Source organism: Mycena indigotica, assembly GCF_014461135.1.
Source record: "Mycena indigotica strain 171206Taipei chromosome Unknown Mind.scaff0006, whole genome shotgun sequence".
NCBI lineage: Eukaryota > Fungi > Basidiomycota > Agaricomycetes > Agaricales > Mycenaceae > Mycena > Mycena indigotica.
In genome coordinates, this window is record NW_023503005.1 from 3283108 (window position 1) to 3299181 (window position 16074).

The 16074-nt window shown below is 51.1% G+C and overlaps 8 protein-coding genes across 8 annotated transcripts; 2 read left to right on the forward strand and 6 right to left on the reverse strand.

Annotated features, from left to right (window-relative positions):
• Positions 1 to 900: 900 nt before the first annotated feature.
• MIND_00754100 (3-isopropylmalate dehydrogenase) lies at positions 901 to 2182 on the reverse strand (the record flags this gene model as incomplete). The annotated part of the gene is made up of 2 exons (XM_037364237.1): positions 901 to 1261; positions 1314 to 2182. The coding sequence occupies 2 exons, from the start codon at positions 2180 to 2182 to the stop codon at positions 901 to 903; spliced, it is 1230 nt and encodes a 409-aa protein (XP_037219881.1).
• A 142-nt stretch (positions 2183 to 2324) lies between these two features.
• MIND_00754200 (Carbohydrate esterase family 4 protein) lies at positions 2325 to 3701 on the forward strand (the record flags this gene model as incomplete). The annotated part of the gene is made up of 8 exons (XM_037364238.1): positions 2325 to 2376; positions 2424 to 2734; positions 2792 to 2882; positions 2930 to 3013; positions 3064 to 3362; positions 3409 to 3498; positions 3548 to 3629; positions 3676 to 3701. The coding sequence occupies 8 exons, from the start codon at positions 2325 to 2327 to the stop codon at positions 3699 to 3701; spliced, it is 1035 nt and encodes a 344-aa protein (XP_037219882.1).
• A 280-nt stretch (positions 3702 to 3981) lies between these two features.
• Positions 3982 to 4866, reverse strand: MIND_00754300 (uncharacterized protein; the record flags this gene model as incomplete). Its single annotated transcript, XM_037364239.1, has 1 exon — positions 3982 to 4866. One exon carries the CDS (start codon positions 4864 to 4866, stop codon positions 3982 to 3984), a length of 885 nt encoding a protein of 294 aa, XP_037219883.1.
• Positions 4867 to 5131: 265 nt separating this feature from the next.
• MIND_00754400 (PPM-type phosphatase domain-containing protein) lies at positions 5132 to 7030 on the forward strand (the record flags this gene model as incomplete). Its single annotated transcript, XM_037364240.1, has 7 exons — positions 5132 to 5378; positions 5434 to 5561; positions 5619 to 6118; positions 6163 to 6291; positions 6347 to 6478; positions 6532 to 6597; positions 6652 to 7030. The coding sequence occupies 7 exons, from the start codon at positions 5132 to 5134 to the stop codon at positions 7028 to 7030; spliced, it is 1581 nt and encodes a 526-aa protein (XP_037219884.1).
• An 85-nt stretch (positions 7031 to 7115) lies between these two features.
• MIND_00754500 (Ubiquitin carboxyl-terminal hydrolase) lies at positions 7116 to 9163 on the reverse strand (the record flags this gene model as incomplete). Its single annotated transcript, XM_037364241.1, has 6 exons — positions 7116 to 8028; positions 8082 to 8306; positions 8356 to 8458; positions 8506 to 8616; positions 8672 to 8906; positions 8963 to 9163. 6 exons carry the CDS (start codon positions 9161 to 9163, stop codon positions 7116 to 7118), a joined length of 1788 nt encoding a protein of 595 aa, XP_037219885.1.
• A 298-nt stretch (positions 9164 to 9461) lies between these two features.
• Positions 9462 to 10606, reverse strand: MIND_00754600 (3-isopropylmalate dehydrogenase; the record flags this gene model as incomplete). Its single annotated transcript, XM_037364242.1, has 6 exons — positions 9462 to 9784; positions 9834 to 10066; positions 10114 to 10254; positions 10303 to 10374; positions 10425 to 10504; positions 10556 to 10606. 6 exons carry the CDS (start codon positions 10604 to 10606, stop codon positions 9462 to 9464), a joined length of 900 nt encoding a protein of 299 aa, XP_037219886.1.
• A 403-nt stretch (positions 10607 to 11009) lies between these two features.
• MIND_00754700 (uncharacterized protein) lies at positions 11010 to 12257 on the reverse strand (the record flags this gene model as incomplete). Its single annotated transcript, XM_037364243.1, has 6 exons — positions 11010 to 11187; positions 11237 to 11484; positions 11534 to 11573; positions 11600 to 11710; positions 11760 to 11822; positions 11872 to 12257. The coding sequence occupies 6 exons, from the start codon at positions 12255 to 12257 to the stop codon at positions 11010 to 11012; spliced, it is 1026 nt and encodes a 341-aa protein (XP_037219887.1).
• A 170-nt stretch (positions 12258 to 12427) lies between these two features.
• MIND_00754800 (Glycoside hydrolase family 5 protein) lies at positions 12428 to 15042 on the reverse strand (the record flags this gene model as incomplete). Its single annotated transcript, XM_037364244.1, has 14 exons — positions 12428 to 12901; positions 12949 to 13165; positions 13220 to 13428; positions 13481 to 13582; positions 13637 to 13745; positions 13786 to 13825; positions 13872 to 13890; positions 13935 to 13957; positions 14001 to 14074; positions 14124 to 14214; positions 14259 to 14420; positions 14474 to 14605; positions 14660 to 14735; positions 14779 to 15042. The coding sequence occupies 14 exons, from the start codon at positions 15040 to 15042 to the stop codon at positions 12428 to 12430; spliced, it is 1992 nt and encodes a 663-aa protein (XP_037219888.1).
• Positions 15043 to 16074: the final 1032 nt, after the last annotated feature.

Here is a 16074-nt window from a genome sequence, read left to right on the forward strand (position 1 = left end):
AGCCGCTATGGACGGTCGTAAATGTAAAATAATTGTACACTCTGAGCCGATTAGATAGAATTAGACGTATTCAGGCTTCAGGTTGCAGTTGTTCCAATATCGCCATCGCTTGGACAAAGATTGGCCTGACTTCATTGAGCTCCATCGACGTGAGGTTAGTGAGCTGGAAATTGTCAACTGAGGGGCCGAGCCTTTTGCAATCGACTTGCTTTTATGATCGTATTGGCTTCCAACTCTTGTAAACCCAGACGGGCCTTGGCCTGTCTTGCTTCCCGCAGATCTTGAAGTAGTGACCGTATTTTGTCGGGATTCTGCAAGTCGTCCGATGCCCTATCGCGGCGAACTCAGTTGTTACCGCTGCCACAACGAAGGTAACAAAAACGCACACATCGAGCAACACTCGGGAAATCTCCCCAAAGTAGAACGGCAGCCTCGTGAACTCCGGGGCCGTCGTTTCTTCCGCGAGTTTGTTCTGGAGGTACTCTGCCGAATTCTGAGTCGACGCGTTTGGGACTGACAAACAAAACAGACGACACACCAACACTCAGCCAGTCCGGGGCCAGGATTTGGCACTTTTTCTTGCGCTTGAGCGTGACCGCCATCCAGAGCGGGATGCTCGCTTTTTGCGGCGGTCGCAGAGGACCGTAAGCGCCCTTGTGGTTGTTCCCGCGTCAGACGACGATGGCGCGAGGTGGGCGAGACCACACCGAGATGAATGACGTCCGTTCCATTGCGATGAGGGGGACGATTTCGATGAGTGTTTGGGTTGCCATGAGTTCAAGCTCGGGAGGGGTTACAGAGGCGCGCAGAGCAGGTGGGAGTGCCATTTCAAGTGAGATAATCGAGTATTACTAAGAATTGATGGCATCTTATCGTGATCAACCTTCAAATTTTGCTATCTTACAAAAGTCTTTGGAGTTCCTTCACGATGAGGTCCCCGATCTCCTCTGACCGCGTCGTTCCCCCCAGATCCTTCGTCCTAACTCCCGCATCCAGCACGCTCCTGACAGCGTCGTCGATCGCTTTGGCGGGCTTTTCTAACCCGAGCGAGTAACGAAGAAGCATTGCAGCGCTCAGAATTGTGCCAATTGGGTTTGCAATGCCTTGGCCAGCTATGTCAGGAGCCGAGCCGTGTATTGGTTCATACAAGCCCGATGTCGGCTTGAAGTCGGCCGAGAATGAAGTAGACGGAGCGCCAGCGAGTGACGCGGACGGTAAGAGACCAAGGGAACCAGGTATCACACTCGATTGGTCAGACAAGCTTGCAAATAAAGAATCAAGACTACACCACATTGCTTAAAAATAGGACTCACATGTCCCCGAACAAATTCTCGGTGAGAATCACACCGTTGAGCTTGCGCGGGTTGGCGACAATGAGCATTGCAGCGGAATCGACGAGATGGTGGTCGTATTTTATCCGGGGAAACTCCTTATTCAATGTTTCTGTGACGACTTTCCGCCAGAGACGAGAGCAAGCGAGCACATTTGCCTTGTCAATGGAATGAATTTCGAGAGGAGGGTTGGCGCTCATGGCAATTGTGGCTGCGACGCGTGTGATACGCTCAACCTCCGGAATGCTGTAGATCATTGTGTCCCATGCGGTATCAGGGGTCTCCTTCGAAGCACCAAGCTCTTGCCGTTCTCCGAAATATAACCCGCCAATTAGTTCGCGAACGACAATCATATTGACGCCTTTGACGAGATCGGGCTTAATGGGGGATGCATCCACCAATGAATCCGAAGCAAAGTTGGCGGGGCGAATGTTGGCGTATAGCCCTAATGCTTTCCGAAGCTTCAACAGTCCAGGTTCTGGCCGGACTTTGGCGTCAACGCCCCATTTAGGTCCACCGATGGAGCCCATGAGGATCGCGTCTGCTTCTTGGCATGCCTGAAGAGTGCTGACCGGAAGAGGGTCGCCGTGCGCATCGATAGCGCATCCGCCAAAGTCATGCGATTCCAGCTTGAGGTCAAAGTCGGAGGAGGCGGCTGACACAGTCTCCAGAACACGAACAGCTTGACTGACGACTTCTGGGCCGATACCATCACCAGGCAGTACTACAATCCGAAAGCTTTTAGACATGGTGGTGGAGGAGGAGCGAGAGTGAGTGTAAATTTGGCTTCGGCCGAATCGAGCCGATCGACGAAACTTCTCTTCAACCTCGATCATCCATTTTCTGGCCATAACCAGGCACGACTGTGCCTTTCAAGCATCTCGATAACGACTTCGGGTGTTAATATGCGGGGGCTCTCCTTGAGATAATAAGCCGAGGCGAGGCAGCTGGCTATAAAAGAGTGCTCGTGTGGACTCTCATCGCTCGTTGAACATGCGGTTATTCTTTTCGTTAGCGTTAGCGACTTCCGTTATAGGCTCAAAAGGTAGGTTCTCCAAATAGCAATCGCACCAAAGCTTTATCTCGTTGTAGAATGTGTTCCATATGGCTATCCACCGGTCACCGCTGCTCTCTCGCACTTTCCACCAATCTGGCGGCCTGTTCGGGCAATTTTGAGTAGTGACAGCGCTGGGCATAGCCGCTTCCTTGAATTTAGCTCAAGTATACCAAATATTGCGCCGAAGGTCCACAAACAAACTTCTTGGTTCTTCTCTCAAACATCTCAGGGCACCCTCGGCGTCCTATCTGGCAAGTCCTATCCCTCGAGCGATCCTGACTGCTGGTGGACATACAGCACATGTGTAAGTCCCAAGCTAAAAGGGCTCAAACCAGACATCGCGAGTGTACCAGAGGCAAGTGATACTCACAGAAGCAACCAATAAATAACTGATTTTACCTAGCCTAGGACGTTGGGATATGGCTTCGACGATGGCCCCAACTGCTCACACAATGCCTTCTACGACTATCTGAACAAACAGAATCAGAAAGCGAGTGCGTAGCTATCTCACGGCCCATCTTCAGTGCCTAACTTCATGTAGCGGTTTTCTTCATTGGGTCCAATGTGCTGGACTGGCCAAAAGAGGCGCAGCGGGCGGTAGCAGACGGCCATGAAATTTGTGTTCGTGAGTATTTTATACTCTTGGTCGGTCAGAGTGCAGAACGCTGTCAAAAGATACCTGGTCGCATTCGTACATGACCGCGTTCACCAACGAGCAAGCCTTCGCAGAGCTCTGGTACACAATGCAAGCCATCAAGCTCGTTACGGGCTACACTCCCACGTGCTGGCGCCCGCCCTCGGGTGACGTCGACGACCGCATTCGGTATATTGCGGCACGGCTTGGGCTCGACACGATTTTGTGGAAATACAACACCAATGACTGGGAGGTTGGCATCAACGGCGTCACCCCAGCGACGGTGCAAGCAAATTATGATGCGTTGGTTGCGGCTGCAAGAAAAGGGACATTCAACACCGTGCGTGGAATTCAGAATTCTCGTATAAATGTTGAAACTGCTTTAGAAAGGCGCGATAATACTAGCACACGAGCTGAACAACTATACTATGCAGACGGCCATGAATAACTATCCGCAACTGGCACAAGCATTTGATGTGGGTGCCCTCTTTTGTGAACCAAACAAGGCTGAACTCGTCTCTACAGCACATTGTTCCCATTGCTGTCGCCCAAAACAAGACACATCCATATGTCGAAACCAACTTGAGCATGCCTACTTTCGCGCAATGTAGGTATCACCGATTTATTCAGTCAAGAGCTTATGACTTGCGCAGATGTTGGCTCACACAAAAAAAGCTGACCTACATAGGCTGGCATTCGTCATAAAATAAGCTTGTATTCCCAACCTTCTTACACTACTACTTCGACTCTAGTACAGGTGGTGTCGTACACAGAACTTGCATACCGATACAGTGCGTGCGTGATTAAATATCCTTCAATGCGATGCTATTGCGGGCTCAAAAAGCCTGACTGCCCGTGGTTATGGCCCAAGTCGAGAAAAAAAAATAGTGACAGTCAAGCTTCGATGCCCATCACGGCTCCCGGGCAATATCTTGCACCAGGAGTTGAGAGTGAGGGTTTCACGATCGTATTTCGAGGGTGAAGCTCTCTTGGCGATGTGGTCGTCGAGGTTTGGAGCGACGGGCAGGCGCTTTATGCGCGGGTTCTCTCCGCGTGCGTAGTAGATAGCGCGGGGTCTGGGCAGGGGAGCTGCCGCTTGATGAAGAAGCTTCTGAAGATGGAAATGTCCGCATCATCATGGCCTCGGGGGGTGGGGAGGGCGATGGTGATGGCGTAAGAGAAGAAAGTGAGGACAGCGACGACAGCGAAAAGTTTCGCGGTACTGGAGGAGGGGTCAATGGCATTGGACTAGGAGAGCCTCTACTCTGTGGCGATGTCACGAAAGAAGCTCGCCGCGGCGTAGGGCTGCAGGGGGGAGATGGTTGTGATTGGACAGCTTGAGATTGGGACCCTTCGGTCACTCCTGGAGGTGGTTCACCATCAGGCCAACAGTATGAGCCATTGGGCGAGATGGTGGGGGTCCTAAATCCTGAAGTCTGTGAGAAGACAGCCGAATCTTGCGAGTATGATCCTGGTTGGGATTGGGAGAGTGTGTAGTCTTGGGATTGCGAGTCCTGTGATGCACTGAAAAACTCGTCGCAAGAGGCTCGCAAGGCTGCTTCATCGTCGTCATCTAGCCTTGGCTTCTTTGTGGGTCGTGGGTCATCAAAGGGCATCGTCCTCGCTACTCCGTATAGACGACCACCATTCTCCCTCTTCAACGCTCTCGAGTGCGGCTTTGGAGCTGATGGAATTGATTTCAAAGCCGGGAGTGGATTGTTGATCCCGTAGTCGCGGACCTTAATTCCAAGGGTGGCAAGCATGGCGTCATCTGGCTGCTTGTTCGGGGCCTCTAAAACAGAGGCTTGATATGCAGCAAGTAATGCGTGGTCGTCGTCAGCCATGGGGGTGCGGGAGACGGCTGGTGGAGGCGCGTTAAATACGGGACAGAGAGAAGATGTCACAGTATGTCACACGTCAGACTCGTTTTCCATTGTGCCCAAGTCATCGCCCGTTTTGGAGTCAGCCCAATTATTCTTATTCGGGATCTTTAGTCTGAGTTAGCAGCTCACACTTACTTATACGCACGCTACACTACATTGGCAGCTTCTTGCGAGCTGGCTAAGCCGACCTTTGGCCCTCCACGGAAGCTAAAATCGAAGCGAGTCGATGTTTCGACGTGCTTGGAAGCCAGCTGCTGTCGTTGTCCCTGCAGCGCTCGGATACTGGTACTACAACAAACCGCGCAACGAATACTTTGACTTTCCGGTGCGAGAACGGGGCCCAGACGGAAAGGCAACAATGTCCACAAAAACGCTTCCGTTGCTATCCACACAAGAAGTAGATGCCCGTCTCCGCGAGAACGCCGTAGAGCACACAGTTACGCGTCCTGGTATTGTCTGGCATCACTCTACCGGTGAGCTGACTTTCCGCTTATTATGCCCCAGTTTATTGTTGAACGCCTGAAATAGCATCTGTGGCTGCGAATGACCCAATAGAAGACGCGACAGCCAATCAAGTAATCCGCAAAGATGAAGGTGATGGAGATCTCATGTTCTTTGCCGTCATGGATGGGCACGGTGGTGGATATACCAGTCAAGTGGGTACCCATAGTGGTTATTGTGCTATGTCCTTCCAACTTATCACCTATCCCTAGCTATTGTCTCGGGTTCTCATCAATGCAGTTGCTCTTGAACTAGCTGCGCTCAAGTCAAAAACCGCTAATAGCTGGACAGACACCCTGAAGAACACATTTTGGAAAACTCCCCAGCCAACCACCGACATCCATGCCGCACCTGGTGAACCGACACGTGTTGCCACGGCCATCCAGCGTGCATTCCTTGCCTTGGACGCAGAACTCATAGCAGCTCCTGTTCGTGTTCTCGCCTCTGCCCTCGATGGCGACAAGTCCAACCTCTCGATCCCCGACTTGAGCAAGCACCCTCTCGCCCTTCCCTCAATGCTCCCAGCGATGTCAGGCAGTTGCGCCATTCTTGCCCTTCTTGATACTGCCCGCCGAAACTTATATGTTGCCTGCACGGGTGATAGTCGCGCTGTTGCTGGGATTTGGGAACCACAGGCGGATGGGAAAGGTCATTGGCGTGTCGAAGTTCTGAGCGAGGACCAAACTGGGAGGAATCCGGCGGAGGCAGCTCGGTAATTCCATTCCAGCTTCGTTTCTCCCAACTGACCCGTTCAAGAATGCGGCGCGAACACCCGAGCGACGAAGCTGCAGATGTTATACGCAACGGCAGAGTGTTGGGTGGTCTCGAGCCAACACGTGCATTTGGCGACGCTCGCTATAAATGGTCGCGGGGGCTGCAGGAAACGTATGTTCGAACAATATTTTTTTTATCTCTCAAGCCGTTGATAAGTGTCCATTAGTCTTGCTCAAGCTTTTTTATCTGGCAGCGACCGGAAAATCCGTCCTCCACCTCCCACTCTCAAAACTCCGCCATACGTTACATCGCGTCCTATTGTGCAACATCGTGTTTTAGAGCTTCCTGATCAGCCAGCGTATTTTGCACTTTTGCGTTTCTTTCTACTGGCTGACATATTATATAATACAGGTCTGGTCAAGAACGCGCACTACGCTTCATCGTCCTTGCAACCGACGGACTATGGGACGAGCTAAGGTTTGAACCTGCTGTTTTTCTTGATCACACCTAACCACATGGTTCCCTGTTTAGCTCTGAGGACGTGGTCCGTCTGGTCGGAGGTCACCTAAATGGGCTCAAGGGCACCGTTCCCAAACCCGAGCTCGCTACGCTTGTCCCAACTTTGACGGGTGCCGCTGCAGTCGAAGGCAAAACTGCTCGCCGACAGCGGGACTCCGAGGGCTGGGCATTTGTGGATTCAAATCCTTCTGCCCATCTCATCCGCAATGCTTTTGGTGGCGCAGACACTAATGCTCTTCGCCGCTTACTCAGTATTCCTGCTCCTCATGCTCGTAGACATCGGGACGATGTGTCCGTTACCGTGGTATGGTGGGAGGCCGGCAACGAGCAGGCGTCACCAGAGATTGCGTCTGTCAGTCTTCCACGCGAGCAAGTCAAGGCAAAGCTCTAGAACAGCTTCAATAGACTAGCTAACAACCCCCACTATCGACACCTAATAGACGAAATAATGATATCCGTACAAAAAAGGTGCTCGATTATATCCCTCGCGGTCTCCGCCTCATCGGCCCCTTTGTGAGGCGGTTATTGCCATATGGATTGAGACTTTGACCAAGGGGCGAGCGCTTCGGCAGCTGGTCGCGGTCTTTACCAAACGAATCAGAATGTTTGCGTTTCGGAGCGTAAAAACTCGTTGTAGACACGCCAGCCCGAGGAGCAGGGGATGATGATGACGGGTCAGCGGCAGAGGATGTTGGTGGAGGTGGAGAAGATGGTGGGAGAGAAGAAACCGGTGGCGGTGTTGGTGGTGAAGGTGCTTCTTCCTCGCTGTCTGACTTATAGTCTGCCAGCCCGTTCAAGGCCTGACTAGATTGGACAGCAGCGACTTGATCGATCTTCTTGCGAATAAGGTCAGCCTGCGGATCTCCCTCGTTCGTCAGGGGGGGCGGAAGTCGTGGTCCGATGAAAGGCTTCGTGACCTTTACGCCAGCGTCCTCCTTCTCGTCATCTTCACGCTGACGTTTCTTCATTCCAGAAATAAGGCTAGGTCCCTTGGGCCGAGGTACAAAGTTGAGAGCAGCATCAAGAGCTTGGCCCTTGTCTCGCAGATAGAACAGAATGTAGGCATTTTTGAGGTCGAGCGGCGCACGTGGATCGGAAGTCACCGTCTCATCGTTCATCTCCATCCACCTCCCAGACGGTGCCTTGACGTGCGCGTAATAATGGCCTGAGTTCGGACCACTGCCTGCGTGGCAAATGACACCATACAATGAATACGTCGGCCCATATTGACCTTCGCTCATATACGGTTTAAGTGAGAGTTGCTCTTCGTATTTGACCACGTTGCTCAGTTTCCGACCCATAGGAGTGAAACGCTTTAGGTGGACAGTGAGAACCATCGGGGCTTCATGCACAGAAAAGCCTTTCGTGGCAACGACAGGTTTCTTGCACCTGAAGGAATTAGGATTACTTATGAGCATCGAGAGTGAGCCAAGTATACCCACTTTTCGCACTTGTACTTGTCAGCACCATTCAAGGTATCGACCTCGGTAAATTTGTGCAGAGCTCCACGCACACCTTGAAGATTGTGGATATCAAGACTAAGGTCCAGAATGCTGTCGAAGGTGTCGCTATTGTGACCACAGTCCTGACAATGAACACGCGATCGTAACCGACCACCGAATATTTTGTGGACCCATGTCGTCTCTGCCAACTTGGGATCAATTTTCCTGTGCCATCCTATCAGCAGGTGGAGAAGATGCGGAGCTCGACACATACGGGGGATGACCAGCCAAACAAGACTTCTGCATAGCGTCGATTGCATAGCGAAGGAACTCATGAGAGTCTTCTTGGCGGCCTTTCCTCATATGCTTCGCAATATCTGCCATTAAAATGTCAGATGAGGACAGAAAACATAGAAACCCCTACGTTGGAGTTTGTTGGAGATCTCGCTGGGGAGAAACGCAACACGGCTGCTGTACGACTTCAAAGCCACCTCGCGCAGATTGCACGACATGCAGAAACCCTGCTTGACGCTACCTACCGATGGGCTAAGTATGATACTCCGAATCGAAAAAAAGAGTGATTGACGCACATGTAGTCCCCGTATGGCTGTTCAGGACTCGAAGAAGTGGTGGGGTATGGAGCAGACACTGCAATGCGCTGTTGAGAAAGCAAGTGTTGCCACTGTTATACAAGCCGCTGGCGTTCTTGTCGGTCGGCCATGTCGTGTCGATCGCGTCGGGATATAACGAGGCGGATGACGCGGTGGGACGAGAGGCGGTGGCAGCTTTGGATGACTTGGGGGGTGGAGATGTCGCGCGAGACCGCTAATAAGAGAAGAAAAAATGAGTATGCGCTGCTGCGGGCGATAGGGCATACTAACCTCAGGCTTCGCGGACTTTGGGGTGACATTTATGGGCTCGTACTGTTCTTCTGGGATGGCGAGAGTGCCAGAGGACGAGCCCTCTATGAATTCTACGGGAGGCGGCAAAAGCTTGTTAAAAGACTCCACGTCTTTGCTGTTAGTGGGTCCGTGTGCGGTAGAAAATGGGCCGGTCGATGGGTAGAGAGGGGAGGCGAGCATTTTTGAGCGTTTGGGAACGTGGCCCAGGCAGCGATATGCGGGGCGTCGGAGGAGGAACAGGTCGAGTAGAAGGCGATTCTTAGATAAGCGATGTTTGGTCACATTATGTCACGCGTCGTGGGCAACGAGTGATGGGATAGTATTTGCGAGTACATTACAGTTCAGGTATCGACGTGATAGGTACAGGAAATTATGTAATACAAGAAAATCGACAGGCTATATGGTAGTATGTGCAATTAATGGCAACGACAGCAAAAACGGAGAGCAAGTATCGATACAGTGTTTGTCCAACATCGGGTCAACCGAAAATAGAAGCGTTGTCGTGGTAAAAGGGCATTGTCGGAAATGCACTTGATGGCACCCCGTGGGCGTATGAATTGGCGTGGGTCAGCACCAGCTGGTGCTCGTCATAGAAGGACAGAGGCTCGGGCGAAGGCGAGACGGAGATGGAAGGAGATCCGGTGAAAGGAGAAAGAAAAGAGGTCTCCGAGAGCATAGGGGACGCCGAGGAATTGTAATAGGAGGAAGGGGAGGGCGAATCCATGGTGAAGAGGCCGCTGAAATCAATTGGCGTGGGTTGGGGTTGACTATAATGAGGATGGAGGCGCGGGTAAGAACCATCTGTTCAACGCTTAGTAACAATTCAGACACAGTTCAAAACAAAACATACATGGAGTCAGACCAGGAATGGTCAGGCTGATCTCGTAATCCGGCTGCATATGAACATACTCTGGTGGAGGAGATGGCGATGGGCTCGGAGCCTTACGCCTACGATTCGTGGAACGACGTTTCGAAGCAGTCTTCCGGACACCAATGAAGAAGTTGTCGATATCCTCGCCAGCGTATTTGCGACCGTGCTTGTCCTTGAGATGGTCCGCAAAAGTTCGCTTGCGCTTCATTAGCCTAGAACTTGTTAAAATTCAGGTAACGAGAGACAAAGAAGCACTAACTGGTTGCCTTTGCATTCTTTATCGGGACATTGATAACCGCATCCTTCCATTAAATGGACCTCGAGCTCGTGACGAGAACACGACGAGCGATCCGCGAAGACGCGCGAGCAATGACTACATGCATGCGGCTTTTCCCCAGTGCTGCAAAATGGTTAGCTTCAGTCGTTCAGCTCCAGGCGTGGAACTTACTGGCAATTCATGTGGGTCTTTAAAGCGGAGCCTTGCGCAAAGCCTTTACCGCATACGTCGCAAACATAAGGTCTATGAAGCAGGTTGGTCAAGAGTTTCAAGAAAGTATACAGATAGTGTACTTCTCTCCGGTATGGGTTCGAATATGGCGTTGAAGATCGCCTTTGCGCGAAATCATCTTTTTGCAGACAGGACATCGACACTGGGCAAGGAGATCAGTACAGTGGACTTCGCAAGTAAACTAAAGACAAACCTCCGCCTTCGTTGAAGTTGTCTGCCGGGACTGGTGCTGAGTGCGAGGCATTCGCTCGGATTAGGGAATAATTATTAAAGAGAAGAGAGCGTGAACGTGTCCTGCAGCGTCTGCAGAATGGGAGTAGGAAAAGAGCAGGAAATATCGAGAGGTGCATTTCGACGGGTTTTAAGGACCGCTCCGACAAGACGCGACAAAGTAACCGGATTATTGTTCTGGGATACTCCCGAATAGGCAATTGCCTACTATAACGCCCACAGCATGCCAAAGGCAACTGGCCAGAATCGCCTGGGAAGAAGACAAGGGCCGAAGGACAATGACCTAGCGAAGTCGGCGACAGCTGAAGCGATTGCGCCCTTTTTGTTCGATGATCAACCGAATTCGATCTTGTTTCTAGCCTTTTTGGGTCAACACGTGGATACGAAGTGCGAATGGGGAAATTTTGCCGACGTGTCTAGTTTCCTAGACCCTGCCCATTAATGCAACGAGTAATGCTCTCTCTGAGCCATGGTGCAACAGCCCACAGATCTTCCCAAGAAAAAGAAGCATACTGCTGCCTACCGGCGCCTTTGAGCAGTTCTTCATCCACTTCCTCGTGATCAACTGGGCAGCTGCATATCTGAGCTACGATCCTGCGAAGCGTCAGTCTTTGCCGACGAAAAATTGAGCTGGAAAACCAACATCAATCCGCCGACCCACTCCAACCCGGGTTCTTCTGACGGAGGCGATGATTCGCAAAAAGGATAGCGAGCATGAGTAGCGGCGGGAGTCGGGTGTGTCAAGACACTAAGGCTACGACGTCGTCCGGCGATCCCGATTTCTGGGGGTTTCATAAGGAGTTTGGCGTTCGAATTGACTGCCCATTGAGACCTTGGATAATCGAGGGTACCTAATGCTATAATCCGGACGTCTGCAAATTGTACAACAAGCTTTTGCGTTTGATCAGACGCCCGGACAAACAGAACAGACAAGGCTCACTCGGGCCCGCAGAGGTAACCGGTAGGTATTTTGTTGTAGCCTTGAATAAATCAGAAGAGAATCTACATCCCAACAAATGTTCCATGCCTCAAGTTATCCAAAATATTGGTTGGGTTGAAGTTTCGTGACGATACTTCGAGCAGGTTGGCGGACCCATTACGATTCAACACGATATATCTGAAAAGCTGCTTGAGCTCATTTTATTGGAGGCTTCCTTGTGGCTGACTTCGTCCAGGCCTCGGTTACCGTGCATGGTGTTCGACTGCGATGCCATACCATATGCAGACTGCTGCGACTAACATGAACTCCGTTGTCCGTAGAGGGGAGGGCTTTTCAACCTCATAAATGCTCGTTTCCATGTACTCTCTTTCCCTTTGGACCATGACGGAAGGAAACGGCGGCGGAAAGCCTCTTTCCATTCGGCATTGGCAAGGTTGGGCAAGGTGGAGTCATATAAGATGAATTCTGGACTTGCGATGGCGAGGATTTCGATCCAATTATGGCGTGGCACACATGAATGGACGGAGAGGTGCTTGAGCGTTGGGTCACACTGGTCGCTGTCGATTCGGAGGCCACGAAGGATGGGTTGCCGCCACACATTGAGGAGTGTGTCAGACGACACAAGCCGCATTTGGCGGGATAGCTGTGAAACTTTTACAACATCTGCAAGGTGCAGTTCACCTATTATCCTGCCAATGAGCTCTACGGGCAATGTCTCTATCATGGCGGGTTGGAGTTTTCAAGGGAAATCCACGCCCACGTGACTGATTGATAGCACAATGTTCCAATTGTCCTCGCTACAATTGTACAGAATCTAGTCCAAAGTATAGTCCAATGTTCAACCAATGCTTGTATATACGTGTGCAGATATCCGCGGAGATTCTACGTTCCTGATCATGATGTGGGTCCTGTACAAGGTGCTGTGGGTGTTGTTGAGAAAATACCGTTCCAGGCGTCAGGGTAAGTACAGCCAGCAACCGCTGTCACTCCCCCTGTGGTGTCAGACGAGTCGAACCACCCAACAACGGACGCCGTCACGGAGCTAGGAGCAGCCGTGAATGTTTGTGGCGGCATTGTAATGATTGGTGCTGTCGAAGTGAAAGTGGGCATCAACGAAAGAGGGACGACTACGTTGGAGATTGTGGTTGGCGGATAAGGGAAAGATGCCGTGGAGGATGCAGCGATGGTTGAAGTAGTACCGCCAGTCATCCACGGCTCATACGTCCCATCGAATGATACTGGTTGTTGACCTAACGCTGCGCATTTTCCATTCGCCGTTCGGGGGTCTCGAGGAATCCAGCCTTCTCGTAGGCCAAGCTGATATGACCACAGTGGTGCACCAATCGTTCCGTCCATTTTGGGCCCGATCTGCAAGAAATTCAGTTTGGGGACCTTTTAGTCCAATATTTGCCCACCTTCCATGTCCAGAAGAACCAGTCATGTGTGGCGTCCATGGATGCAAGCACGTAATTTGCGATTCCTGCTTTCATAGATTCGCTGTAGTTCAGATAGTCATCGTAGTCTGGACAATCTGGATTGGTTGATTCAGGTCCAACTCCGCGAAGGAAGAATCCGCAATCGTTTGGAGAGGCAGCCCATTCTCCAGCAATCGTCACACCAAAGTCCGTTTGACTATTGAGAACATTGAGCTGGAGTGACACTCCCGAGTAGATGGAGCCCTTGTACCTTGTGTTTATCGATGGCCCCCAGGCTGCACACGCTTGTGTTGGCCATTTGCCCCCCGGATTTCCATTGCCATCATTGACGTTGATTGGGGAAGTGTCAATACCGCCGAATGAGAAGTAGGGATGCGTGTCCAACATGATTCGGTCTGAGCCCTGGAGAAATCCAGCCCAAGAGTCAAGACTTTGAAACCCGTCGTGGATGGCGATGTACTGTTTACTGTTGAGTCGCTGCACTAGGACGAAACAAAATTTGAGTATCTACCGCGCCATTGCCCGCTCCCCGACCGGTGATGTCACGAATCATATTATGTGCTTCCAGATAAAACGAGGTTAGTTGATCCTTCCCAATGACACCGAGTAATGCCTGTTATGCGTGTCAATTAAGACACTCAAGGTAAAGGAGACGGCATGAACTTACTTCGTTGACGATACCGAAGATGGGTATAAGGTCCCTATAGGCTGGCTGCGAGATAAATTCCGTTAGAACCCGGATATAATACAGCGTCCTTTGAGCGTTTGCTATTCCCCTACTTCAGATAAGAAGACTTGAACAAGAGAAGAACAGACGTTACATATTTCCGCTGAGAAAGTTGACCGGGGATAATCTCTAGGTGCGTAAAAAAACCCAGTCAAGGCCAAAATAACAATGTTACCGTCCAGAGTGATTAAGTCCTGTGCTTCGTTTCAGTCAACTCGGGACGACACAAGGGGGAAACGCGCCGTTCTGGGAGCCTGTATGCTGTCAACAACTGTGTTCTACCTCACTAAGGAGTATAACATACCCGGCACTGTGTGAAGATCTAAACATACTCGAAGCCCATATTTTCGAGCCCAATCTAACACCCGTAGGAAATATCTATCCTTGGTCGTCAACGGTATTCGGGACCTAGCTAGAGACAACTTACTTCCACGAAGTTTTCGCAAGAAACGGTTCGCCTTCCCATGTTTCTATGGCCCAATAGGGAATGGGAATCCTGATGAAGTTTATGCCAGCACCTAAGACGGAGTTAATGCTATTTTGAGAAACAGAGCCCACGAACCTGCCATCTCAGCAAAGTCTTGTTCCGTCACAAATGTATCGTAGTGGGTTTCTAGTTGACCGAGACCGCCGTTGGCCGTGTCGTTGGCCATAGCAACGCTCAAGGTCCATTCATCTGCAGCTGGAGCGTATCGTTCAAAGAGCGAGGGAGTGATAAATGGCTCTGTCAACAGTGGTCGTGTGAGGGTTATTTCGGATGACAGAGTATGATCGCACCAAGCACAAATAGGCCCCCCAAGTTCACCCCATACACACGGTCTTGGCCCCATGTCCATGACTTATTGAGAGGAGGTGTCCAGGAATTCGGTTGTGCATTGTTGTTGAAAGGATTTTTAGGATCACTGACCCCTGGAAAAGCAGCATCAGAGGCGGACAGATAATTGGACGTCAAGTAATGCTCACAGAAACCACCAAAGGTATTGTTATACCTGAACTGCGCACCACTCTCTGTGGTCACGATGGATCCATCCCCACCAGTCTACCTTCTTTAAATTGAGGAAAGAGATGAGAGGGTAACGAACTGTTGCCCCAGTCTTGCCCCCATTACCGGAACCAGGAGTACCAGTGGTGCCTGTTGAAGTGCGGTCGTCGTTAGAGTTGTTTGAGTGGTTAGCCCGAGTTCCAAAAAATACTCCGAGGACAATAGCAACGATAACAAGAAGTCCCGCTGGAATGATTATGAGCAAAAGTCGACGCCGACTCCTATGAGGCTTTGAGGTATGTGGCTGTGCTGGAGACTCATATCGTGCAATTTCAGGCGTAGAACGGAGAGGCGTCGAGGACATGAAGGCGACTCTGAAGAGAGACGCGAAAGCAACGTCATTTAAGAAGCATGCATGGAAAAACGCGGAAACGGAGGCTTGCGGTGAATAACATAAAAGATAGCGCGGGGATAGGTAGGCCGATAAGATGCCGAGCCTGGGCAATTTGAATCTGAACCTGAGGTAGCTCGTTGTGGAGCGGCAGAGGTCACGGCTTCACACGACGAGTGAAACGACGAAGAGTTGAACATGGTTCTGGATAAGCCGGTCACAAGAGAGGCGGCACCAAGTGATCATGACACACAAACAACTTGCGGACAACTCCCACGAACATGCAGTCTAAGTCCAGCTTCGCTCGTTTCGTCAACATTCTATCCACGTTCTTTCTCGCCATCTACTATTTCTTCTCTCGCCGCAAGCGCTCGTCGTCACCTCCTTTGCCGACTTCATCCCAACCCCTCGATTTTGGTTGGTCTTGCAGCCCTGCTGGCCTTGTTGACCCATGATTCGATAGCTACATGGCAAAAGGACAAGCAAGTGTTTCTTCGTCGACCCAGCCTCAAATCCGCGGCTCGTGATCCACCGACAACTGAAGCCACTCGACAGCTCTCGCCTCCCCCGCCAGTGATTTGCGTGCAAGACTGGAGTTGTGTACAGATCAACATGGCAGAGCTGCTCGCCCCCCCACCTTCTCGTCTCCAAGTTATCCTAACCTCCGCCAATGAACACGCGAGCAAAAGCAATGCCTGTAAACCGATAACTTCGCCGTGCATTTCCGAAAAGCAGCAAGCATCTATCAATTCTACTATCGAATCTCCAAAGGATGTCTTGACCCCTGGTCCTGTTGTGGTCAGCGCTTTCTCAGCGATCTCAGGACCTCTCTTCGACTTTCCCACATGCACCGACTCAGTTTCAACACCATTGCCATCGACCGAGATCATGCCGCTCAAATCTCCGTCGTCCTCCTCACCTAGCTCAGCTGGCGCAAGAGAAAGTTTACTTCCCTATCCGGAGCTTTTCGACTTTGATATGTACGGACGACGGGTATCGCAAGAA